We start from the raw sequence: 27,109 nt of genomic DNA on the forward strand, positions 1-27,109 counted from the left end.
GTTTTCACTGAATGGTACACAAAGGTGTCCTCTTCCTGACAGTAGGACTATGGAAGCAAACAGAGTTACAGAAGACGCACAGTGAGCTGCAGAGTGACACGAGTGCCAACCAAGTGCTGCACTGACTGATGGTACACAGTGTTAGGCAGGTGGTAATAATGTTATGGCTGACCAGTGTAAATATATATATGTGTGTGTGTGTCTGTATATATATAAATATAAATATGGAAACTGCCAAGCAAAGACCCACAGCCTGCCTCAAGAGTTACACCAGAAAAATAGAAGAAATGAGAATAAACCAGATGTTCTCCACTAAACTATCCAAAGTGTACTCACTGGCAGGCTAATAAGGTGGACCTAAAAACAAACCACAGCAACCTCCCTGAGGAAGATCCAGTAACCATCACAGTGGCATACATTAGTGAAAGAGTCTCAAACAAAACATGAAGAACTGGACAGGACCAAGCCCAGACATGAGCCACGTCTACTGGCTGAAGAAGCTAACCTCATTCCATGAGCACCTAGCTGCACAAATGAACCAGCTGTTATTGAATGTGACCCACCCTGAATGGTTAACCAAAGGCAGAACTACCACGCAATTACCTGCCTCTGCACAAAACATGGAAACTCCTGTCAAGTATCAAAGTGGATAAGATGAGTCTGCAAATGGGTCAATAAATGAACAAGTTCCAGAAAGGAGTTGGTAGGAACACCAGAGGGGCTAAGCAGATAGATGGTAGATAATGTCAGTCACCTGAGACTGCAAGACCAGACAGACCAACCTGTTTCTTGCCTGACTACAAGAAAGCCTTTTCACTCAAGGCCACACACATGGATCCTGGAATGATTGAAAATGTACATGTTGACAAAAAATGTCATTATGCTGGCAGTCAATGGGGCAAAAACGTCCACGAACAGTAAATTAGCCAGACAAAATTTAAACCTGATGCTGTGCAAAAACTAACTGCATCAAAATCAGTGTTGCTACTAATCTTTGACATATCCAAGACTGTGATAAAAGGTAAAAAAATATAATAAGTAATTTTGTGTGTTTTTTCCCCAAATCACTGTGCGGTGCCAATGAAGGCGGCCATTGTCAGCATGACCTCACTGTCCGGTCCGTGACATCACTTATGAAATTGGCATTTAAAATCCTGGATATTTTTTGTAAACATTTAGTAGTTTTGATCAGAACTGAAATTGATTAACAGATTTATGCAAAAAAAGTTGAAAAAAATATTTATCTGATATATTTTACAGCAGTTTATTTTAGTGGATGTTTACATCCCGAACATAACGAAAGGGTAGTGTTTTCGAACAGTGCACAAGGGTTAAACAATTGTAGTATCAAGCTGCAACATAACAAAATTGAAAAAAATGAAGGGGATCTGAATACTTTCTGTATGCACTGGAGCTCCCTATAACAAGTTTAACAGAGAAGTGTAAATACGCTAAGATTAGATTGGAGATGACACTGTCAAGAGTCTAGAGATGTAGCAGTGTGGAGCACAGGCCCAACAGTCTCAGCAGGGAGGAAGCAGAACAGCAGGTTCAGGCAGGTCTTATACATGCAGATATTGTAGGACATGTACAGTATGGTCGCAGTGTATTTGGTCTAAGTACATTGCAGGTTACTGAGTAAAGCATCAGCAGCTGACAAGAGAAAAATGGTTGTTGAGAAGATTAGGAGACAGGAATAGGATAGCAGGTGTGGCAGTTTAACCGGCACAGCAGGTTCAGTGGATGAACTGGGAAAGAAAGAAATTACATTGAAGAAATGTATGGGACATGGAGGAAAGTAGGATTAAATTTATGTTACGTGCAACCTATGATCTCCCATCTCCTCAAACGCTACATAAATGGGTAGGTGAGGACCCAAAGTGTCCTTTGTGTTCAGGGGTAGCTTCACTCTGACACATCCTCTCAGGGTGTAAAATTAGCCTGACCCAAGGGCCATACACCTGGAGACATAACCAAGTGTTGTAGAGTCTAGCAGCAGCTACTGAAAGCAAACTCATAGACATAAACTCTGTGGGTTAGAACAGCAATCAAGTAGATTGGGAGTGGTTAGGACAGCTAAAGGCAGGAAGAGACTACTGTAGTCAGAAACACATAGGATTGTATATTTTGTATTTGTATTTTGTATATTACAGTTCCTTGGGAAGAAGCTGTAGAAATAGCATTTGGGAGGAAAAAGCTTAGATATACAGAACTAGCATCGAGGCAGCATGGTTGGAAAGTTAGGGTCTGCCCAGTGGAAGTTGGCTGTAGAGGGTGTGTTGGAAAGTCAGTCTTTTCTTTCTTGAGTGAACTAGGTATAAGTGGACGGAGCCTAAAGCAAGCAGTAAGAAATATGGCCGATAGTACAGCAAGATCCAGTGAATGGCCCTGAAAGAGAAGGAAAGTGTGTCAGTGGGGCACGGATAGGTAAGTTCTGGTTGTTGGCATGTCTTGTTTCTGGGCTGTATTCATCCAGCAGTTTGGTGAATTTTAGTTCTAACAAACGTGTGGTGTTTGGCTAGCAATGTTCTGGGGTTAGAAATGTTTGGTGCAGAATACAGGACTCTTAGGCTAGTTTCTGTCTCTAGGTTAATTTTTTCTGCTGCTGAGCAGGCTGTCCACACTAGCAGTATTTATTATTATTTATTTGTGTGCTGCGTGACCTAGGTCTGTGGCATTCTGGTTAGTTTGCTACTAGCATAGCCCTACTATCTATGGCATGAGGCATGCCTGTGGACCAATACTACTTTAGCTTACTAAAGTTGGTTTATGATTTATTTATTTTTTTTGCTTTTGAGCAAAATAGTAAGGGAATAAAACAGGCCTGAATCTTACTAGGTTAACGTGCTGCTATTAGCTTAACTTCTCTACTACAGAGTGAGCTGCCGGCAATAATGGTTAGTTATTTAATAGTACCAACTACCAGCTTAGTTTTTCTGCTGCTGAGTGGGCTGTCCAAGGCAGCAGCAGTGTTAGTGTATTAATAGTACCACGTTCAGCATATGAGGTTAGTTTCTTGAGTGGCTCTAAGGTAGGTTCAGGGGGTAATAGGCTGGTTTGGATGTGTGGGTGCAGGCAAAAAGGGGGTGGTCCTGGGACACTCGAACACACTGCTGGGCCCCTGTCATGGGCCCAAATCAACAAAACACCATTACTGAGAGGGTGCCCATCTATTGACCCTGTAGAGCTGCCTGCACTCACACCCACACTGAGGCTCCGTTGAGCTTGTGTATTCTTAAGTAATGAATGCGACAGCATTAGTAGGTTAGTGAAGAAAGGGTGGAAAGCAACATAGAATATATTATGTGACCAGGTTTACAATAAGGAATAGTTACAATACAATACAATCTTGTCACAGGGCCTTGAAGATTTATTATGGGCCACATGACAGGGCAATCTAGACAGGGAGCTTCCATATGAAGGCTCATCAATTTCTTGGTACCTCCCATTGTGTATTTTGGTAACGGTAATGGAATGGAAATTAATGAACAATAATGATCAATGATGTTCAAGATAGTGTTTGTATAGTAAAAATGCAAGTATTAAGAGGTAACAAATGAAGCCTACAATCACATTGTAACAAAAGTCAGACCTAAAATATCCCAGTAAACTGGGACTGCAGCCAAAATTATAATTGAGCAGACAAGACTTAGAATTAAAAAATTGATTCAAATGTACAGCAACTACGTAAGTCCCTCAACCAGTGAGCAGATTATTTTTTGACACAAATATAACAATCCACAGAGGAGAGATGTCTTTGTTGGCAAAAACAGCAAGAATGCTATAGGAACTGGAAATGAGGCTTAGCAGCCTCATGATAGCTCCTGCTGTTAAAAGGCTGATTAATTCAACACTTTGATAATGACTGGCTGTGAAACATGGGAGGGAAGGTAGAAAGGCATTCATCAGTGCAGTGGGCCACAGGGGATAACGGCAGTGCTTTCAGAAGACATGATTCTGAGGCAAAAAAAAAGAAAGAAAAAAATCAATTGTAACTGATGCAGGGGGGTAAAAAGGGCTCATCTGCTAAAACCTTTCTACTGTTTGAGGGCTTGTTGTATGTAGACAGTTCCTGAAGGGATGGCAGATACAATTTGAGAACTATTTGCCATTTTTTGGGAAATATAACTGAACATGCAGATAATGTGTCTGCTTTTTTAAAATCATAATGACAATTGCAATTACTAAAGATACAGTACTATCTGACCACTTTTCTTATGAAGAAAAGGTTCCAGTGTGATCATTTATATATTTGAAAAATAGCCAGTATTTCTCAAATTGTGTCAGGGGTATGTAAGTTATCAGCAGAACTGTATATTGTGTCATTTAATAAAGCCAATGTTTAATTCTTTCCCCAATTCAAGCAAAAAATAACGCTACAAATAATAGAAAGCAATGTAAAAAGCGGGAATGGCATTTCCGCTTTCCACATTAACTACACCCACTTCAAATGTCTGACCAATCACACAATAGTTGTCGGACACCACACAAGAAAAAAGTTCTGTCCAGATGATGTGTTGAGAACAAGCTGCGAGAACTCCCAAAACAGGCCTGCGAAAAAAGAACGTCATTCTTTTCTCACAGCCCTAGGAAACAGAACAAATTTCTCTGTTCTCGTGCAGTATGTATAGGTGTTTATTCTTATCTTATCTTATCTTATCTGATCTTACTTTATCTTATTTGACCAACAGAAAAAAATAGAAAAAAGTAATTAGGAAATGTAGCATTTCGTCATTAGGTAGAACTCGTGTGTTTGCTGACACTGGTCTGGCAACATGTCCTTAAAGTTTTAAAGGGTCAGGTATGATGGGTTTTCCCTGCTGTTATGTCATGTATCTGACAACATTGGCTCTTTGTCATTGCAAATCATATTAGAAAGCTGACATCTTTACTTGACTGCCGCTGTTTTCTTATGCTGTTTGTGCCAGCAAACCAGTCATATTATCCATTAAGTGCAGTTTTTTCCTTTATGTAAGCCTTTTTGTTTGCCACCAACTTTTCTAATACTTCTACAAACAAAATCCTAGGCTTACAAGATCAATGCAAAGCAAAACAAATCCTGACCTTGCCAGTTGCAATATTTTATCAGACGTATTCTCAATTAGTATTCTAAGCATATGACAAGATTGTTTATTCTGATTCACAGTGACATGAAAATGGTTTGCTAGTTTGTTTGTTTCACTGCAATGTTATCTGGAGAACAAAGACAGACTACATACTAGCTGTTTCCTCTCTTGCAGGTACAGAACACCTATACTTGTGACTTTTAAAGTGTGTCTAGAGGTTGAGTCATGGCAACTGGACTTTCAGTTCTTTAAAGGTGAAACGTTTCGATACCCATCCAAGTGGCTTCATCAGTCTGAGAGAGGCTGGACAGGAACCTCCAAATATATTACCCAGGTTGGTTTCACTCCACCTTGGGCCCAATAGGCTCACTGAATGATCTAAGCAAAACAGGTGAGAGTTGTTAGTCCACGCCCCTGAGTTGGTTTTCACTTCACTCATTCTGATTCCCCAACAGTCTGCAGAACCTGCAGAGTCTGTCGTTCCTGAGAAACATTGGGTTCCTGAGAAACATTGGGTTTGTTCCTTGTTCCTACCCAATGTGAGTCCATCATTAGACCTTAATGAGCCTCTTCTGAGCTCCCCCTTTTGGTCATTTAACAAGCCTATTCAGACCAGGTGTGAAGTGAAACCAACTCAGGGGCGTGAACTATCGACTCTCACCTGTTTTGCTTAGATCACTTAGTGAGCCTATTGGGCCCAAGGTGGAGTGAAACCAACCTTTATAATATATTTGGAGGTTCCTGTCCAGCCTCTCTCAGACTGATGAAGCCACTTGAATGGGTGGCGAAACGTTTCATCTTTAAAGAACTGAAAGTCCAGTTGCCATGACTCAACCTCTAGATAACTGTCCCTGGACAACTGAGAATCTACACAAGCACACTTTAAAATATGTCTAAGTGCAACTTTTTAATAGAATGTGATGAAATGTCATCACATCCTTTTATCTTGAAGGACTTGGATGTCAGATTAGCTTCTCTAAGGTCTTGTGGGGTTTTGTACAATTTCATATAGACTACTTGGCAGGAACATGTATGATGCATTATGAAAGTAGGTGTTTTAACACATATCTTGTGAGATTGATGGGCACTGTAACTGTAACTAGTGAGAATGGGAAGTGGATACTGTATGTGGTAGATTGTTTCCAGTACATGGGGCTAAAACCTTTGTGCAGAGTTGTGGACCTATACTTCAATAATGGTATTTACCGTATTGTTCCGAAAATAAGATGATATTTTTTTAATGAAAATGCATCTCCGTAAATGATGTCGTCCTATATTCAAGCTCTAGACTTTTACATGTCAATACACATGCATAAATAGGTGCCTCCAAATACAGGTAAACCAGTTCCCCTGGTCTGAAGCAACCTGATTAATTACAGTTGTTTACAATAGCAGGACTGCACGATGGCAAACAGAGGTGGGAAATAACGAAGTACAAATATTTCGTTACTGTACTTAAGTAGATTTTTCAAGTATGTGTACTTTACTTGAGTATTTATTTTTCTGACATCTTACTTTTAATCCCTACATTTAAACCCAAATATCTGTACTTTCTACTCCTTACATTATCAAAACAGGCTCGTTACTTTTTCAACCTCCGCGGATGACGACACAACGTAAAAGACGTAACTAACTAGGGAGGGAAATCGAGTGAGTGTACAGGTTATGAAATAGAAAAAACTTGCAGTGAAGAGGAAGAAAGGGATCCAGGGAGTATTGCCGAGCCTGACAACGATGCAGCAAATTCGGAAAAGCAAGACATTCCCCATCCATGGCCGTATTTAAAAGAATTGTTGCTGGCTCTGAGAATGACTCATGATGAATGTGTTGTGTTGTGAATGCACAAGTTTCTGTACTTCTACTTAAGTACACTTTGAAAAGGGGGTGTCGTCTTATAATCAGGGGACATCTTATATTCGGGACAATACGGTAATATGTTTTATGGTATTGTAGCCACTTGTGGGTTTACATATTTAATGTGTTTCAAATGTTATTACTGTAACAACAACAACAACAGCAACAATAATAAATAATAATTTGTAGCATTAGGTATAGTAGCAGGAAGTGTTGACAAACCTCCAGCCAGGAGCAAATATCTTTTATATTCATGATTTTCATCTTGGCTTCATCATGAAACTCATCCATCATGCAGTCCATAACATTCATGAGGGACTTGACTAGATTGGTGACAGAGGTCGGGGATAGCTCCTGAAATCAAGGAAAAATAGACAAGACATCGAAACTTAATGCGAACTATTGCTTGAATAACCTACTGGACTTGAAACCTAATGAAATGTTAGTACAATTGACCAAACCTGGCAATCAAAAAACACTGCTGTATGTAACGGAAAAACTCTTAAAACTCTTAAAACCATGCAAGGCATGAACATATATTAGTGTAACGTTTAAAAACATTTTTGTAATGAGAAACTGAAGCAAAATTCTCATGTACATGCACAGTGAAAAAATCCTTTCATATAACACATTATTCATTTGCAAACCAGTTCCAGCTACAAAATGAAATTCCTGAGGTTGATTCAGAACCTTGGTGGCCTTTCGGATGAGCTGTAGGCAAGGTGGCAGTATGCGGTCAAAAAGGGCAGAGATGAGGTCTTTGTGCGCTTCACTGACTGTGGTTGGCAGAGTATTGAGCCAGGACAGCATAAGAGGACGCCAACCCAGCATATGCGGTTCCATGTAGATCATACCACAGCGAGACACCTGCCACAAACATTTATCACATCTTGAAACACACATATAAACCAGTGGCACTTAACTAGTAAAGTACAATCATTTTCTAAGAGTATCATTCTTTATGAATTATACAGTATATATTTTTGAGTGAAACTATCTACCTAAAGCCAGAATTAAAATCTGTCAATTATCAGAAAATGACTGGATGCCTGTGAACTAGATGTGAATACACAATATAGTGTACATTAGCATTCTGGTGGACATATTTTGATTGTAATATTTATGAGGAGTTCATCCTACTAGATACATCATATCCAATATCCTTGTAAATACTGTATGAGTGTGAATGTGATGCCATACTGTAGCTCTGAGACCAACATAAGGAATAGCTTCCAACAGGTAAAAACTGACTAAAAAGAGGAGAGATGGTTGAAGACATACATAGATATGGGCTAGGTAAGAAAAAGGGAAAAAAGTGTAAAGTTTTAAGATGAAAAGAAAGAAAATAGCTTTCACAGACAAAAAGAAAAAGTGAGATCAACAGTGTACAAAAAAGACTGAGAGCGAAGTGGGGAAAATTCCCTGTAATCACAAAAAATTTGGTGCTTTGCATTGAACATGATGAAAGGAACAGATGCCAGGCTATAGAGAATCCAAAGTAAAAGCCTGTTTAATAAAAAAGTAGAGCTGGGAACATGCATTCAGTGAGATGGTAATCTCTCAAGGAATGTATGTATTGCAATGACAAGCCTTGGTTACTGCCTAACCAGAAAGAATCATAAGAACAGGTACAATTAAAAAGGTTTTTTATATACTGTAAAATATCTTGATTGCAGTTCATGCCAAAGGAATACAGGGTTGTGTTACAACAGCCATTTTTTTTTTTTTTTGCAAACTCTTCTTTGAGCATGTCTGAAATGCTTGCAAAAAATACCTGTAGAGAGGGAACTGAAGCTGAGAAGCAATGTGTGAAGCTCATGTGTTCTGCCCTGCTGGTAAATGTTATTGGCTAATAAAAAGAAGTAGCCAGTGACTCTAGTGCAGGGGTGTCAAACTCAGGCCCGCGGGCCAAATGTGGCCCGCCACGTCACTACACGGCAGTGTTTCCACGTCAATGCCAACAAGTGGAATTGAGAGTTAAAAAATGACCCCAAAATGTCCAGAAAGAGAAAAGTTGATGGAGATAGAAGACTGTTTCAAGAAAGATGGGAAGGCGAATACTTGTTTGTGCTTCAAGGAGAAATACTTTTGTCTTATGTCTTTTGTGTTACGAGGCGGTGTCGGTTGTCAAAGAGTATAATCTACCCCGGCATTTTGACACCAAACACGGAGCTAAGTACGCCAAAGCTAGCCTTCAAGAAAAGCAACAACTTGTCCAAGAATTACAAGGCAAACTGCAGTCGCAGCAGTGTGTTCACGAAATCCGCAGTGAAAGCTAGCTTTATTGTGGCTGAAGAAATCGCCCACGCTTCCAAGTCTTTTTCAGAGGGAGCGTTTTTGAAGCAGTGCATGCTGAAGGTCTGTGAGCAGGTGTGTCCCGACCAGATACAGACTTTTAACAATGTCAGCTTATCAAGAAGCACCATCGCGGACCGAGTTACAGAACTAGCAGAAAACCTTGCAACACAGCTGGCCGAGGAGACACGCAGCTACACAGCTTTTTCATTAGCTGTCGATGAAAGCACAGATAACACGGATACAGCGCAGTTACCAATTTTTATTAGAGGCGTGAAGTCGGATCTCTCTGTCACTGAGGAGCTGTTGGACGTTTGAACAAAGTTAATGTCATAACTTATGTTTGATTTTATTTTTCTTTATTCACTTGGATAGTTTGATTCTTGATTGATGGAGTTATCTGGGTTTCACAACCTGACAAATTAAAAGGATTTATGCTATAACAGAGGAACGAGCAAACATATTTTTTCTGTGCAACTGTTATGCTTGTAACTTGAATAAGTAAAATTCAGTTATTTAACATTAAGGAGTAGTTACATTTATTTTACATTACATTCGGTTACATTTAGTTACATTTATAAGTTACATCTGGCCCTTTGAGGACAGCCATTATGCTGATGTGGCCCTCGGTGAAAATGAGTTTGACACCCCTACTCTAGTGGTTTAGCGCATGGCTGTCTACACCCTAATAGCCAATTGTATGTTTCTAAATAAGGAAGGTTCATACTCAACACTATTCACAGATTGGAAACCACCACTACTATATCATGGAAAAACAAGATACTCTATGATGAAGACAAAGTAAAAGTGATTCTCACCGTGGCTGGTGATGCCACCTCCAGGTCCATGGGCTCAAAGATGAGGCTCATTTGCGGTGACATCTGTATGATCTCACCGCTCATCAGACACAGCTTTTTGTTGTCATCGAGTACTGTGTTCATATTCTCAATCCACACGGCATCCACTGGACCATCAAAGATGAGCCATTTTCTTTCGGGACTCTGAGAGACACAAAAAATAGGATTGCTCACATCTTGAAAGAACATTACCAGCACTATTTACAGAACAATTACATGTATATATTGCCACATTCCAATAATATGAGATGGTTGGTAGAGATGGGAAACAGTCTGATTTTATTAACTTTACTGTTCAGGTGGGAAACTAGTAATTACAGTAACACAAATGTGAGAACAGCTACAAGTTAGATCACAAAGACAAAGAAAGCACACTAACAGTGCCCAGTGACAATAATTGTCATGTTTATTTGTTGTAAATATCAAAAAAATGAATAAAATAAATACATCTAATACATATTCAAACCAGACACCTATGCACAAGTTAAAATATACCCATGTAAAATTACATCATTCTTCACTGAGGTTATAATGTTAATTAGAGGTACTGACAAAACAGCATGATTATTTTTGAAGGACGCACATTGTGCATTGTAGTGCTGTTGAATTGTAATGTATTTTACTATCTGGTGTTTCTATTAATATGTCCATCCAATTTATATTAGGTTTCAGAATATTTTTATATGAAGGTTTAGAGGAGGCTAGCCTAAATACGGAAACACCTCTGTACAATGCAGTACACTTCAACAGGAGTGCAAGTTACAACCCCCCAAAAAACGATCATACAATTGAATCATCTCTCTAAAAAAAACTGAAAAAACTGAACATCATTTTAATGAAGGGATGATTTATTGTTGGAGAATTGTAGGATAAAGCATTTGGTTTAGCTTGGGTTACCTAGAAACTGCCACTGTGCTGTGTACTTTCAATGTCACAAAAAACTCCTGTGCTAAAGAATAGTAAAGAATGTTTGCTAAAAAAAATTAAATTAACACCTACACTGTTATAATAAAGGTTGACAATAACCGTCAATTCCCCAGTTAAATGTGCTGGCAAGAACTGTGCTTTAAATTGATTTGTTGTAATATAAACAAATGGAGACTCCTGGGTTGGGGCCATCTGGTACTTGAGAGGGAAGTGTGTGCTGTAATGTAATCATCTGACAGAGAGTGTTGGCATTAAAAAAATATATATTTATATGCAGAGTTTAATACACTATGCTGCTGCTGACTCCAGATTAACACAAAAAAAAATTAGTTTAGTAAAATAAGATGCAGAAAAAATAGCAAAGCAAAGAAAGACTTTTGCCCAGAGAGGAAAATTATTTTTTTTTTAAATTGAATTAAGACAAGGCTTGTTCTCATTTTCTGTTTTCATTGCACCCTGTGTACTGCCTTGGCTGTCATATCTACTCCTCACACTCCTTATTCATTGACAAAAAAACAATTTGTAAAATGACAACTTTATACACAGACAATTTTTAAAATGACAAGTTAATTTGGAAACAATTTGGGAATAGGGCAAACAAATGATTTCCCATTATGACATGCCTCCACTGCAATACATACACTGCACTCTTTCCATGTGGGTCTACAGTGTGTGCGCACAAATGAAAGAGAGTTGTTAAAGATCTAAATTTAACAAGACAGCAAAATATTGTCTTTTTTAACCCTGTCAGCACAGCATTTCTTTCTACCAGCATGCAGTTAATTGGAATGTTGAGCCTATTGTACAATACTCCAGTCTTAACTTGTAAAGTTAAGACTGAGAAGATCATAATGCCTCCCAGTCTCATCTTCTTCCTATACAGCCACCTATAGTTAAGGATATAATACTTTGGGTCATATCATTATATATCCCAAGTGCTACATGCTTTAAGGTTTTAATACATAGTGAGAAGTATGGCAGGAGGTTACTGTTCTAAGTGATTCAGTTCTGAAGTACATGGAAATACAAATAATCATATTGCAAGGCTGCAGTAGAATAATTCTGCATTTCTACTGTCTACTGCCTAACATGCACATAGTCTAAATGTCTATTTTAAGCAGACACGGGCAGGCAAGGTCACAATATCTGTGTCTCTGCACAACATAATATAGCTGAAAGAGAGATATAATAAAATTGTCTTTTGCTTTAACTGCTAACAAAAAGTTACTTCAAATGGCAGTTTCCATAGAGACAACATTTGTTCAAACATCTGCATTACATGTAGATCAGTTAAAAATATAATTACTTGGACATTCTGTCACTAATCATGGTAATTTTTGTGCTTGTTATCAAGATTTAAACAAGACAGACAAAAACAATGTTACTAATAATCCAGTTGTGTGAAATGTGATTTAAAATCATAAGAAACTAATGGTCCATAGGCCTACATCAACTTAGTACAAAATTACAGGTATCAAATTAAAACAGTAGTTTTTCTTTGTGCTTAATTACCAATTACATTGTTTTAACCATATTTTCAATAAAAGAATTAAGGGAAGACAATCATCATAGTATAACACCAAGTTAGTTAAACTTCAGAGATATCAATCTGTCTAGTTAGGAAGCACAAGTGATTGTGAATTATTTGCAGGATTTGGGCAGCGTGAAACATTACATATACAGTGGGTACGGAAAGTATTCAGACCCCTTTAAATTTTTCACTCTTTGTGTCATTGCAGCCATTTGCCAAAATCAAAAAAGTTCATTTTATTTCTCATTAATGTACACTCAGCACCCCATCTTGACAGAAAAAAACAGAAATGTAGAAATTTTTGCAAATTTATTAAAAAAGAAAAACTGAAATATCACATGGTCATAAGTATTCAGACCCTGTGCTCAGTATTGAGTAGAAGCACCCTTTTGAGCTAGTACGTTCATGTGTCTTGCACTGAGGAGAGGCTTCCGTCGGGCCACTCTGCCATAAAGCCCCGACTGGTGGAGGGCTGCAGTGATAGTTGACTTTGTGGAACTTTCTCCCATCTCCCTACTGCATCTCTGGAGCTCAGCCACAGTGATCTTTGGGTTCTTCTTTACCTCTCTCACCAAGGCTCTTCTCCCATGATTGCTCAGTTTGGCTGGACGGCCAGGTCTAGGAAGAGTTCTGGTCGTCTCAAACTTTTTCCATTTGAGGATTATGGAGGCCACTGTGCTCTTAGGAACCTTGAGTGCTGCAGAAATTCTTTTGGAACCTTGGCCAGATCTGTGCCTTGCCACAATTCTGTCTCTGAGCTCCTTGGGCAGTTCCTTCGACCTCATTATTCTCATTTGCTCTGACATGCACTGTGAGCTGTAAGGTCTTATATAGACAGGTGTGTGCCTTTCCTAATCAAGTCCAATCAGTTTAATTAAACACAGCTGGACTCCAATGAAGGAGCAGAACCATCTCAAGGAGGATCAGAAGAAATGGACAGCATGTGAGTTAAATATGAGTGTCACTGCAAAGGGTCTGAATACTTATGACCATGTGATATTTCAGTTTTTCTTTTTTAATAAATTTGCAAAAATTTCTACATTTCTGTTTTTTTCTGTCAAGATGGGGTGCTGAGTGTACATTAATGAGAAATAAAATGAACTTTTTTGATTTTGGCAAATGGCTGCAATGACACAAAGAGTGAAAAATTTAAAAGGGGTCTGAATACTTTCCGTACCCACTGTATATCAACATTTTAAAAAATGGGTTAACTCTGTGTGATTACACTGGATTATAAGTGCTCTGTATCCAAAAAAGATGTGTAATTGCACAGCACCTAGGTGCTAACATTAAGGTCTGAAGGAACATGTTGCTCATTTAACATACTGATCCATAATACTGTTTGTGTATTTGATTGTTTGCATTTGAACCAAAATCTGTTTAAACTGTTTTATTCTCCCAGAGTTCATCAAAGTGCTCATGGGCAGCCACCTTACCTGGGAAGCAGCAAAAGCTCTGTAGCTGACAGCGAGGATACCATCAGACCACTCGTGAGAGACTGGGTCAAACTGGCCATATAGCTGGCCCATGGTAATAGATTTAGGGTTGATAATTGTAATCAGCACCTGGTTCTCATCCATCAGATTCTGGTGTAACAAACCACATAAGTACAAACACAATAAAAATATCATTAACATCATAAATTTTGATACAGGAATACATGTTAGATACATAGTGCACCCACATTCAAATACGGTATATAAATATGCATAAGAATTATTATGAATATTAAGAATTATTTACTTCACAGGTTAGGGTTTTTCTCCTAACAAGACAGCAAGAACAAAAGAAACAGCATTTGGCAAACTTGATGCCAAGAAAATACCTATAAGATTACTGTCTGTATGAGATGATGTCTGCTAAGTGAAGAAAAGTAGCAAAAACTGCAACAAACAACTTTTCAGACAAGGTGTCACTTTAAGTACAAAGCAATGAGTGAGTGAGCTAAGAAAAAAAGTATAAAAAAAGAGGGGGAAGCAGGGAGAGGGGTTGGACATGATCAGTGGATGCGCAGCAACAAGGATGACGATGATAAATGTGGCTTTCCCATGCGTTCCATCAGCAGGCCTTCATCTGTCTCCTTGGCAGGATGCCTCTCAGCCCTCTCAGCCATGTAAATACAACAAGCCAGTTCTGTTCTTCTCTTTGAGATCAATAACTACTAAACAAAGGCTACAGCTCTGACAAATTGGATGGATGGAGTTTACTTGGGACAAACATGTAGCTCCAGTAAGCCTTGGATATTGAGTGTAATGCATATTTTTGCTTGACATGAAGGTTTAGGATTGTTTTTCTTTACAGATTAAGTTCCTGTCCCGAATAATTAAAAATACATGGTCAACCAACTGAGTATTAGGTTTTTCTTTTTTTTATTTCTTGCAGCTAATACTTGATGAACATAAATAAGTTGGTCCTCATGGACAACTATGGGAATGCAACCAAGAAAGCAAAACGGGATAACTACTCTTCAATATTTAATGTCACATAAAAAATTAAGAAATACAGCTGGCTGACATACATCTTTTTCATACTTCTATTGCCATTATCCTAAACCACTATTTATTTTCCAAATTTCTCTAACCTTAATGCTAACATATTCATTTTTTAATTCCAGCTTATATTTTATTTCAGCTCATTAACAGCACAGCATCCACGCACATCTACAGCTTACTTGTTCGATTTAAACAGGACATCATACCTTTTCACAAACATCATGAAGGGCTGCTGCCAGCACACGATAGGCACTGGTCTTTCCTCCAAAGGGCTCACCCACCAGCATAAAGCCATGCCTCACTATCATCATCTCATAGATTTGCAGGATTTTCTCAACAAAGAAATCAGTGACTTGTAGGTTCATGCGTTGGCAGTTTTCCTCAATGGCCTGAAGCAGAATGTGGTAGTCTCGTTTTGGCAGCGCTACCCCTGGGAAGAGGTCAGTGGTGATACCCTGAGAGAAAATGTAAGTTGACATAGGACAGTTTGTAGGGAATCTTGCAATGGAATGAAGGAACACACATACACATACTTACAATAGATACTAAACACAATTCACATGCAAAAACCCACACTTTGATGTGGTAAGAGTAAGGATAATCAGACAAATAATGGACTTATGTGTGTTTAGAAAGTCACTATGAACACCAATTTACTCGCAAACACTTGTATTTCTATCTTTGTGAAGGCAGTCACTGACGTAATACATTCCATACACCCTGACTTTAACCTTCGCTGTCACACCTCTAATCACAATCCCTAACCCTAACCTAAACCTGTTTCTAACCATAATCCTAAAACTAAGTCTTAACCCACGAACAAGGATCTGAAAAGGCAGGCATCAGCCAAAATGTCCTCACTCTAATAAAATTCTGCTCAAAACTGTTCTCACAAAGACAGAATTACACACACACAAGCGTGAACTGTTTTGACTTAAAGACACTTAAATTGTCCTTGTGCATCGTTGCTCCAAATGAGCTGACTGGAGGTAACATGGGCTGACATCACTTAAAGTAAGCTACTTCAATAATCAATATGGAGGAGCTCCACTCTGTAGCACCTCAAAGAGCTTCAGATCATGGGCCAGGAACTTTGGCAGATTGACATCAATAATGGATCTCAGCAACAGGGTATCTTCATTCTCCTCTGGAAAAGTGAGCTGCAGTGAAGCAAAACCCACCCAGGGAAGAGAAAATGGGAAAGGAAAATGTAAGTTAAGTCAGAGAACATGCAAAGCTTCTGTCTGCCATATGTACAAAATCACAACCATTCATTTTAAGAAGAGTTATCAACTGTAGCTACCACCTTTTCTTCACAAAAAGTAAAATTTTAACAGGTGTCAAGCCTAATGTCTCAGATAAGCTTGTAGAGAACCTGTGTGCCTCAGGTCACCAAAGTGGGAGGCAGCATCCTGTGTTTACAGTACATCAAAAAGGCAGTGGCCTGTTGATATCTTTTCCTTGAAAGCCATACTGACAGCTATTTTCTTTCTCTCACACATCACTGCACTGTGCAAACAGTTTATCATGTGGCGCTTGGAAAAGATGCAGGTATGGGCTGATTCTGAAATATTACTTCAGCAGAGTAGATATACACCTGTGATGGAATAATGGAAATTTTTACTGTGCATAAAACTCCAATAGCATCACAGTTCTACCAATATGTTATCCAGTCCTGCTTGAAACAAACCTGCTTCTTTTGCATTACAAATGTAACCAAATCTTTTTTCAGGATGAAGCAGACGTGCTATGTGCTTGTTTCATCAATACACAGCAAGAGAAATTATTGTACTTCAATTTTGGCCTCCTTTTACTATTAATCTTTTGGTTTAATGTGCTAAGATTGTTCTACCCTACTAAAGTGTGTTTGTATATCTAAAAAACAAAACCGAAACATACTCATGGTTGCACTATAGGTATGGTTAGGGGGAAAATCAGTGGTTATTACAAAGAATCCCATTTATCAAATCTGTGTGCAGATACCTTGAGGTTTCCAGCAGCAGTCAGCACAGACTTGACGGCCCTCATCCCATAGTCATAGTGATGTTGTGAGGACAGTTGCTCTGAACAGAGTCGATAGGTAGCCACTATTTTCACCGACAGGGGCCGTGCAGTCACAAAGCCGCACGAATAAAGCACAATCTCTGCAATCATTGCATAGTCTGGCACCATCATAGCCACAGTCCTAAACAAAGCCTGATATAAAGAGATGCTTTTGCTAAATGGAAACAGCCTTTATATTTAAACACATTTCAATGAGAAACACTTATAAAATATAGAATGATTTTTTTTCTGATGTTCTTTAAGTTTTATTTTAGGAGGTAACACCAGTAATGACTGGAGACAATTATAAAACAGGTCTATATTTGGAACTACTTTTAGTCAAGAAACACATAATGGTGACTTTCCAACTATTACTAACTAAACTAAACTAACTAAATTATTTATTACAAACAATTTCACCATTTAAAATAAAAAAATGGCCAAGCACAATACCTTGAGGTTATCTGGTAGTTCAGAGCGTCCAGCATAGCCAGGGTTCATTGTAATAAACACAGCACAGGAAGGGTCCAGTTTTAGCTCTGTCCCTTCAAACATCAGCATCTCAGTATGGGCAGCGATTCCTACACACACAGATACAGTTACTGTAGGTATAGTATATGTATGCCTTATTCCTTTGTGCTACTAAATGCTGCAAATTGACTAGTGCGCATCAGTCTTCATTACTACTACAGTTTTAGGTTGCTGCTGCTTCTTTGTGTAATGAGCACATACTGAGTAGTATACGCCATACCACATAACAAATCTGCATGCTCATCAGTGACACGTTTCTTGGCCTTATTGTTCAGTGGGTCATGGAGAGGCAGACAGGAAAGAGGAGAAATGGAGATAGAGGGGATGGAGATGGGTTTACAAAATCTTTATAGACCATTGTCTCTTACATCTTATGACTCAAATCATTTGCCCGTCGATGGCAAACACAGGAGATGCTGTTGTACTATAGTGAATAAAACAGTGCTTAGAGTTCTGCTGGCCAATATACATCAAAAGCTTAAAGCGTTTATAAAGGTGAAAACACAACAGATTTGTTTGTAGTACACTACCATGTTATGCAAAGATTATAGGGGAAAAGAAGCCAGACTGTCAAAGAAGAGCAAAAACCTCTCTGGATGGTGAGAATCTGTTGAGCCACCACAGACAGCACCTCCAAGTCAATGCGGTTAAACTCATCAAAACAGGCCCAAGCTCCACAGGACAAAAGACCCTAGTCACAATTACACAGAGAATAATCACATGCAGACACGCACAAACAAAACACACACATACATTACTCATTAACACAAATTTAAATAGCACAATGCAAGTTTTAACTGTTTATTTGAGGCATTTCATGGTAACTGGGAGGAAATTTTAATAGGGTGTAAGCAGTATCAGTGTAAAATAAACATGCAATTATTTTGCAGTCACTTAGTATTTACATCTAAGCAAACCTTTTATAAAGGCTTAGTTTCACTAGTGTGTAAGAAAAAGCTTTTTGTGTGTATCAGTTCTTATTGATGTGTGTGTGGTTTCAGTCAATGAGCAGAAGTGTTAAACTTCAAATTACTTGTGTAACTAGTTGTAGAAAAAAACACTATGAATATGTCACAGTAAGAAAATTTGCTCACTTTGAAGAATTTTCCTAGTGCAATGTAGTCCAGTCCATCAGAGCAGTTGAAGACCACACACTGCTTAGCTACAGCTTTGGCCAAGTCCTTCGTAGTTTCCGTTTTTCCTGTGCCAGCCGGGCCCTCAGGAGCCCCTCCCAAGTGGAGGTGGAGGGCACCAAACAAAGTGCTGACGGAGGACAAACAGATAGGTCACATAAAACCTTATTTAATGTTATCTATACACTCATTTGGCATTTTTTTAGGTACACTAAGGTAAAACTAATTAAATCTAATATAACAGTCCTGCAATAAATCACCCCTTCATGGAGATGACAATTTTCAGTCTTTGTTAAAACTGTTTTAGGGAAGTACTGAACTGTATCATCATTTCTGAAACATGTAGCTTGTACTGCTGCATTATACAGAACGTTGTTCCTATTTTTTTGTCCATCTCATTTCTACTAATGAGGCACGCTACATAAGACCTCTATGTATAATTCAGTACAGTTCAACAGCAGTACAATCTCCAGCCTCCAATATGATCATACAGTTGAATCATCACCTCTCTAAAATACACTAAACAAAGGACTGAACAGTTTCACCTTCATGAAAGGACGATTTATTGCAGGACTGCTATATTAGACCTTATTAGTTTTAGATAGGTGTAATAAACTGCCAAGTGTGAGTATATCTTTATCAACATAAAAAGAATATGTCAGAATAGGTCCACTGCAGCTTGCTGACAAAACATTTAGTGAAGAGTCTCACTGCAGGCAAGCTTTTTGAAGTTGTATAGTGAAAGATGGCAGCTTTCAAGTGCTAGGTTTTCAGTTTTTTTTGGAGGTATATGTTTGACTCCACAAATGGGGTGCATACAAAAACATTTGTGCGAAGTGCAGCTTACTCTATACATTTCATAATCCCTAGTGAAATGGTATAATGCCTATTGAAATGCATACCCATATTCTCATACAGATACGTTTTTGGACTATTTCAGAGAGAAGAACAAATTCATCATACAATTAGGATATATTTTGACTGACTTACAGCTTCAGTTCAACAGAATTTCTACTGTGTGATATTAAAGTTTAACTCTAATTAATGCTAACAGTAATCTTAAATAATACAATGTAATTAGGGTTATTGTACCAGTGACAAGTGAATTGCCATTCACAGCCAAAGTAAACAAAATAGCCTTTGTGTGGACAGAGTTGTCAGCCAACACTCAGTTATCTTCAAAAACTTGGGAGTGTAAAAACACGCTGGTTTGGTAAACATCAGTTATTTCCAGATTATTTCCAGTTTGACCATAAAGAGGACACTAATAAATGATTAAGCATCTAAACTGGAACAAGAACAAAGAGTTTTTGTATAATCAGTAACAGAGTTAAGTGTGTCAGTCAGTTGTGCGCCCGACATATATTTATAGTGTAGGGGCACACTGTAAAGTGGTGTGAAAAAGTGTTGGCCCCCTTCCTGATTTCTTATTTTTTTGCATGTTTGTCACACTTTAATGTTTCAGATCATCAAACAAATTTAAATATTAGTGAAAGATAACACAAGTAAACACATCATGCAGTTTTTAAATGAAGGTTTTTATTATTAAGGGAGAACAAAATCCAAAACTACATGGCCCTGTGTGAAAAAGTGTTTGCTCCCTAAACCTAATAACTGGTTGGGCCACCCTTAGCAGCAACAACTGCAATCAAGTGTTTGTTATAACTTGCAATGAGTCTGTTACAGCGCTGTGGAGGAATTTTGGCCCACTCATCTTTGCAGAATTGTTGTAGTTCAGCCACATTGGAGGGTTTTCGAGCATGAACTGCCTTTTTAAGGTCGGATTCAGGTCAGGACTTTGACTAGGCCACTCCAAAGTCTTCATTTTGTTTTTCTTCAACCATTCAGACGTGGACTTGCTGGTGTGTTTTGGATCATTGTCCTGCTGCAGAACCCAAGTTCGCTTCAGCCTGAGGTCATGAACAGATGGCCGGACATTCTCCTTCAGGATTTTTTGGTAGACAGCAGAATTCATGGTTCTATTTATCACAGCAAGTCCTGCAGGTCCTGAAGCAGCAAAACAGCCCCAGATCATCACACTACCACCACCATATTTTACTGTTGGTATGATGCTCTTTTTCTGAAATGCAGTGTTACTTTTACGCCAGACGTAATGGGACACACACCTTCCAAAAAGTTCAACTTTTGTCTCGACAGTCCAGGCCTGCAGTTCTTTGTTGATGTTGTTGTGGGATCTTTTGTGACCTCTTACTGGATGGTTCTGGATCTCAGTGTACTACTGGATCTCAGTGCTGCATTTGACACAGTTGATCATGATGTGCTGCTTGATAGACTAGAAACGTGGGTGGGAGTTACTGGCACAGTCTTAAATTGGCTAAAATCTTACTTACAAGATAGAGACTATTTTGTCTCACTTGGTAATTATGAGTCTGAGCGAACAAAAATGAAATGTGGGGTTCCTCAAGGGTCTATTCTTGGTCCTCTCTTATTCAATATCTACATGCTGCCCCTTGCTCAGATTATGGAATACTACAACACTGACTACCATACCTATGCAGATGACACCCAACTTTATATATCAGTATCATCTCATGATTATAGTCCTCTAATTTCATTATGTGAGTGTATTAATCAAGTCAAAGAATGGATGTGCCAGAATTTTCTCCAGCTCAATACAGACAAGACAGAAGTGATTGTTTTTGGCCTCAAAAATGAAAGGTCAAAGGTCATTGCTCACCTTGACTCCATGTCATTGAAAGCTACAAATCAAGCCAGTAACCTTTGTGTTATCATCGACTCAGACCTGAATTTTAACAACCACATAAAATCCATCACTAAATCTTCCTATTCCCACCTGAAAAACATTGCTAGAATAAAAAGTTTTCTGTCTAAACAAGATGCAGAAAAACGTGTTCATGCATTTATCTTCAGTAGGTTAGATTATTGTAATGGCTTATTTACAGGTCTTAGCAAAAAGTCAATCAGGCAGCTGCAGCTAATCCAGAATGCTGCTGCCAGAGTCCTTACAAACACCAAGAAACTGGACCATATCACACCAGTTCTTAGATCACTATACTGGCTTCCCATTAGTCAAAGAATACATTTTAAAATCTTATTGCTAGTTTATAAAGCACTAAATGGTTGTGGACCAAAATATATTCAAGATGTATTAGTTCCCTATGAGGTTTCCAGACCCCTCAGTTCATCTGGGACAGGTCTACTGTGTGTTCCCAGAACCAGAACCAAACAAAGTGAAGCAGCATTCAGTTACTATGCTCCTCACTTGTGGAACAAACTTCCTGAACACCTGAGGTCTGCTCAAACTGTCAGCTTAGGACTGAAAACACTGTTGTTTACTGCTGCCTTCAAATAATTGTTCATCCTTGTTTTCTTAATGTGCTTTTATGTCTTATTTTACTTTATTTGATTTAAATTTATTTTATGTTAAATGTCTTTGTTTTTAGATGGTCTTTTTGTCATGAGTTGCGTAGAGACGCAGGGTGGAAGGAGGAGGAGCAGGACCCAAATGCAGGACAAGGTAATTTTATTAGTTCTGGGATCTCCAGGACAAACTCAAACACGAAACTAGGTACCGGATGAGACGGCAGAAAACAAGGAGAGACCGGGTGGGACGGTTGTCATAAAAAACACACACTAGCTCCGATAATAGGGACTACGGTTAGTTGACACTTGGCAATGCTTCAGCAACACCCAAAAGGGTACAGGTGGTATAAATAGGGAGAAGTGACAGGCAATTGGGCACAGGTGAAAACTATCAGTCATTACCCTGTGAAGCTGCCGGGGACCCATGCATTGGGAAACAGGAAGTCTTTCCAGTCTAAAGGTCCCCGGCCGGAAGTCCCAAAAGGGGACTCATGACACTTTTCAATGCTTTTAATGTAATTATATGCCTTGTAAAGCACTTTGAATTGCGTAGTGTATGAATGGTGCTATACAAATAAATTTGCCTTGCCTTGCCTCTTGGATGAGTCGGCCACTCCTGGGAAGGTTCTCCACTGTTACATGTTTTCGCCATTTGTAGAAAGCTCATTACTAATATTTGCAGGCCCAAAGCTTTAGAAATTACTTTATAACCTTTTCCAGACTGATAGATCTCAATTACTTTCTTTCTCATTTGTTTTTGAATTTCTTTGGATCTCGGCACGATGTCTAGCTTTTGAGGATCTTTTGGTCTACAGTAATCAGGCCTGGGTGAGGCTAGAGGAATTGAAATCAGGTGTGATAAACCACAGTTAAGTTATGTTTTAACAGGGGGGCAAACACTTTTTCACACAGGGCCATGTAGTTTTGGATTTTGTTTTCCCTTAATAATAAAAACCTTCATTTAAAAACTGCATGAACTGCATCTTTGACTAATATTTAAATTTGTTTGATGATCTGAAAAAAGTGTGACAAACATGCAAAAAAATAAAAAATGAGGAAGGGGGCCAACACTTTTTCACACCACTATATGTACTCTAGCTATCTCCAACTTTTTTCATTTAGAATACTCATCAGACAGACAAGACCATTAGCCTCAAACATTTCCAACAAATACACATAAGAAAAAAGCAGACAGTGAACTGCTGACGGTATTTGTGTGGTAGCTTTACCGGTAGCAGCGGTCAGTGAGTGGGGTTATAACCAGACGTGGTGTGTTGCCCAGATACTCATAACCATAAGGCAAACCAGCATTAATCATCTTGGTCTGGAGGTGGTTATCCTGTGCAGCATGTGATTCAGAAGTATATTATTATGAATGGAAATAAAGCATTTACTCATAACCTTTAGTGGTCATTGTGGTTACTGTATAGCCCTAATGGCTTGGTAAACACTAGCACCAATTCCCCCACCCCTTCCACCTACCACCCAGTAGTAGCGCAGTTGGCTAAGCCACTCAAAGTCATTCTCATCACTTATTCCCTTTTGCACCAGCGTAGCCAGGACATCTCTGGCATGGACGTCCAGCACAACAAGAGCTCCGAGGGTGACTCGGTTCTGCTTGGACAGCTTGCCGCGTACAAGTGCCACAATGTCGTCAATCTGTCTATTGTTCTGATCCAGGTAGGCATCTAGGGCCTGAGGGAGACAGGCATCATTAAACAAAGGCAGAGCATGCTGGGGTTTATCAAGGCAGACAGAGGATGCTATAAAGACCCCATCTATAAACTGAGCTTCACAACAGTATCACTGAAGTTATCTTCCATAAGTGCTATTAGTAGCTGGGCATGGTCTTGCCCCTAAAAAGTCAAATGTACAAACTTTTGTGTCTTGAAGGAAATTAAAAGAAAGATTGTCAGGCTGGGTGTAGTGAAGGACCCAACAGCACAAACTAGAGACAATGTGGAAGACACTAGGATTTAATTAACTACTTTACAATGTAGAGTAGAGGTAGGCAGAGGTATCCAAAACTGGTAAGACAGAAGGACTAAGCATAAAACTATCTGGCATAAGCCTAGACGACACAGGAAACATAACAAAGTAAAAGCCCACCCACAGGAAGTCCAAAACCAAGTCCATGACAAAAATTTAACTAGTGCAAAGGGGGTTTCTTGTCCACATTTATAAAACAGTGTTATACCACATCTGGTTATGGCAGCACCCCTCTGCTAGTTATATCAAAGAAATAAGACTTAACTATAACTGTCATTCACACCATCTGTTCAGCCCATATTCACATATGTCTATGTGTTTAAAGTGCTTTGAATCACTGTAGATGACAGCTAGTAGATGTGCCACTACATAGGTCATTACTGTAAGTAACATAATCATTAAAATGAAAACTGTTTGTCAAACTGTCCAAGAATAATCAGCCTTAGTTGACCTCATCTTGGGAACCATGTCTGAAGTTGTATAGTGCAGAGTATATGCTGCCATGGTCTAACTTTGATATTGAAATCATGGAACATCAGAGCTTACTGTAGGTAATATTTGTCAGCAAAACATGCTTCTGACAGAGAAGAGTATGTGAGTTAAATCTATCCAATGTAAAAAAAAAAAAAAATTTAAAAAAAAAGTGTAAAAAAACTACAGCAAGTGCTGTTAAGTCATCCTCCAGGGTTCTCAATAACAGTCTGGGATTTATCTTGAATAAAAACAGAACAACAAACAACTTAGCGCAGTGACTCGAATTTAACAATACTGTGCATAAGTGCCATTTGGGGCAATCTGGAAGTAATCTTCTGAATGAAAGATCCCGAGCAACAATATCCTATGCCAAGAGCCTTACCTTACCTTACCTTACCATGACACTGCATATAGTATCTAAAGTGAAATTCACAATGTAATGCATAAAAACAAATACAATCACCTTCTGTCCTAAATTAATGGCTTCATGGATATACTTCGTCCAATAGACTTGTGAGACACACAGAACAGTCTGGCCTGGCCAAGCTCGCACCCAGTTGATCCTTAACTCTGTGGGATATGCCTTGATCGCCTCTCCAATTACCTAAATTGGAGTGAGAACTTTAAACTTCCTGGTTTCTGTATAATGTAGGGAAGGGGTACCCAACCTCAGTCCTCAAGAGCCACTACCCTGCTTTCCTTCCACCTTCTGAATAGCTGAACATGCTTGACCTAGATAGTGAGCAGTGGGGAGGGCAGGGATAGTTGAAAAAGTAGGGCCGTGGCTCTCTAGGAATATAGGTGGATATGCCTGATAGGATATTAGCAAAGGTACATGAAAAGGCTTTGTATCAAGTTTGGTGGCAAACACTAATTCAAACAGTTGCACCTTCTTATGAATAATGTTTGTGTGTAGGAGTGAAGCTAAAAAAAGATCAACAAAATACAATAACAATCCCCGTAAAACCTTATGCAGCGAGGCAGTCATGCCATTCTCTAGCTCCAGAAGCCACTTTTCCACCTGGCCTCTGGCTTTAGAGGTGGAGATGATATCCAGCAGCTGTACCACTTCATCTTCACTGCTCTTCATGTGGGTGATGTCCAGCACATCAGTGAAAACCACACTACCAATTCCTTCAAAGCACTTCTTCAGATGTGGCTGCACCCTAGAGGAGAGGAAGGCAAGAAAATTCAATCACTTGGTATTATCTAGTGTATACAGTATATCTGATCTAATGTTCAAAGTGACACATTATGAACATTTTATGGGCTTACTAATATGAGTGATAATACAACTGTAATACAAGCCTATTTCCAATTAAATCAAAGCAGCTATCAACCCCAGCTACATAATTGTCTAAGCTTTACTTACACTTGCATAGAAGTATTTGATGATATACTAGGCTGAGTGTAGAAAATTATTCAAGACTGAAGATGTTGCTGTCAAGATATTTATGTGCTGCTTTCATTGTGCAGCCACACAGACAACTATAACACTCACAAAGTGCAGACATTATTGCCAGAACTGTCTAATTTTCCAGAAATAAATTTGTACAATAAAAATGTATTCTCAGAATAATTACAAATATGATATAATCATGAATTTAATTGTTAAAGATGTCCCTGTGGGGAGAGTGGTTTATTAGTCCATTTATATACAGTGTGCCTCCTGTTGCAGGTAATTATTTTAAAGGTTGTAAGAGTAATAAAACACCGAGTCTGAGCATTTTTCATCTTAGAGTGAAAATCTTAAAAATGAACATGAACATAAAAAACACACAAGAACCGTGTCACACAGCTTCAACATATTTTTACTGTTCTTTATTCCAGAATTCCTTTTCATAATCAGGCTTTCAGTCACAGGAAACTGCACTGGAACACAGCTGCACCATCACCTGAACACCTGCTAATTTTCATCTATGAGTGGGCAATGACATAACAGTGACTGCCATGATTATATACTAACAGTCAGATGTTTGGACACACTTTACCATTCAGTTCAATTTAAGACTGTGCCAAAACTTTAGACTGGTACTGTATTTCATTATTATAAAGTAATGATCATTTACAAGGGGAAAAAAAAGTAAATAGACAATGAGTTTTGATTGATAAACTGATATTGTATTTTCACTGTAACAAATATATTGTATTGTTAAAAATACATATATCTTTTAGTTACTCTTACTTGTAATATCTAGGGAAAAATTTCTATTTATAGTATCTGTACCTTTACTGAATGTATTAGAATACAAGTATATGTGACAGGACTGTAATTAAATCCAGCAAAAAGAGATAAAGCCTCCAGTAGGTGGCACTGCTGAATTTATACTTTTGGATTTATTTTTTATTCTTTAGCAAATCCCATCCTTGTCATTGGTCCTAAGTAATGTTAAGTGCAACTAAGATGCAAATGCTGTTCTTGTACTGTAGATATTAAGTCTCTTGAAGATCACACAATAAACACAAGTGTTTCAATTTTTTTTATATTTCATACTTCTATGTTTCTGTACTTTGTAGGCAAAGTAGGAAAAAAGGAAAAACTGCTGTGACTTGCTATGCTAAAGCACTACAT

The 27,109-nt window shown here is 38.6% G+C and overlaps 1 protein-coding gene across 2 annotated transcripts in view; it reads right to left on the reverse strand.

Annotated features, from left to right (window-relative positions):
• dnah7 (dynein, axonemal, heavy chain 7) overlaps window positions 1-27,109 on the reverse strand; it is a 90,980-nt gene that overhangs the window by 40,667 nt on the left and 23,204 nt on the right. For both annotated transcript variants that reach the window (XM_026294763.1, XM_026294764.1), the window contains 14 exons: window positions 25,505-25,703; window positions 25,001-25,141; window positions 23,557-23,769; window positions 23,304-23,413; window positions 18,691-18,859; window positions 18,185-18,287; window positions 17,519-17,646; window positions 17,006-17,218; window positions 16,084-16,182; window positions 15,229-15,477; window positions 13,967-14,116; window positions 10,034-10,216; window positions 7,611-7,787; window positions 7,143-7,274 (listed from right to left, as the gene is read on the reverse strand). In XM_026294763.1, the coding sequence (XP_026150548.1) occupies window positions 7,143-7,274; window positions 7,611-7,787; window positions 10,034-10,216; window positions 13,967-14,116; window positions 15,229-15,477; window positions 16,084-16,182; window positions 17,006-17,218; window positions 17,519-17,646; window positions 18,185-18,287; window positions 18,691-18,859; window positions 23,304-23,413; window positions 23,557-23,769; window positions 25,001-25,141; window positions 25,505-25,703 (2,266 nt within the window). The remainder of the gene's footprint in view (window positions 1-7,142; window positions 7,275-7,610; window positions 7,788-10,033; window positions 10,217-13,966; window positions 14,117-15,228; window positions 15,478-16,083; window positions 16,183-17,005; window positions 17,219-17,518; window positions 17,647-18,184; window positions 18,288-18,690; window positions 18,860-23,303; window positions 23,414-23,556; window positions 23,770-25,000; window positions 25,142-25,504; window positions 25,704-27,109) is intronic.

The sequence above is a fragment of the Mastacembelus armatus genome, chromosome 21 (genome assembly GCF_900324485.2).
Source record: "Mastacembelus armatus chromosome 21, fMasArm1.2, whole genome shotgun sequence".
NCBI lineage: Eukaryota > Metazoa > Chordata > Actinopteri > Synbranchiformes > Mastacembelidae > Mastacembelus > Mastacembelus armatus.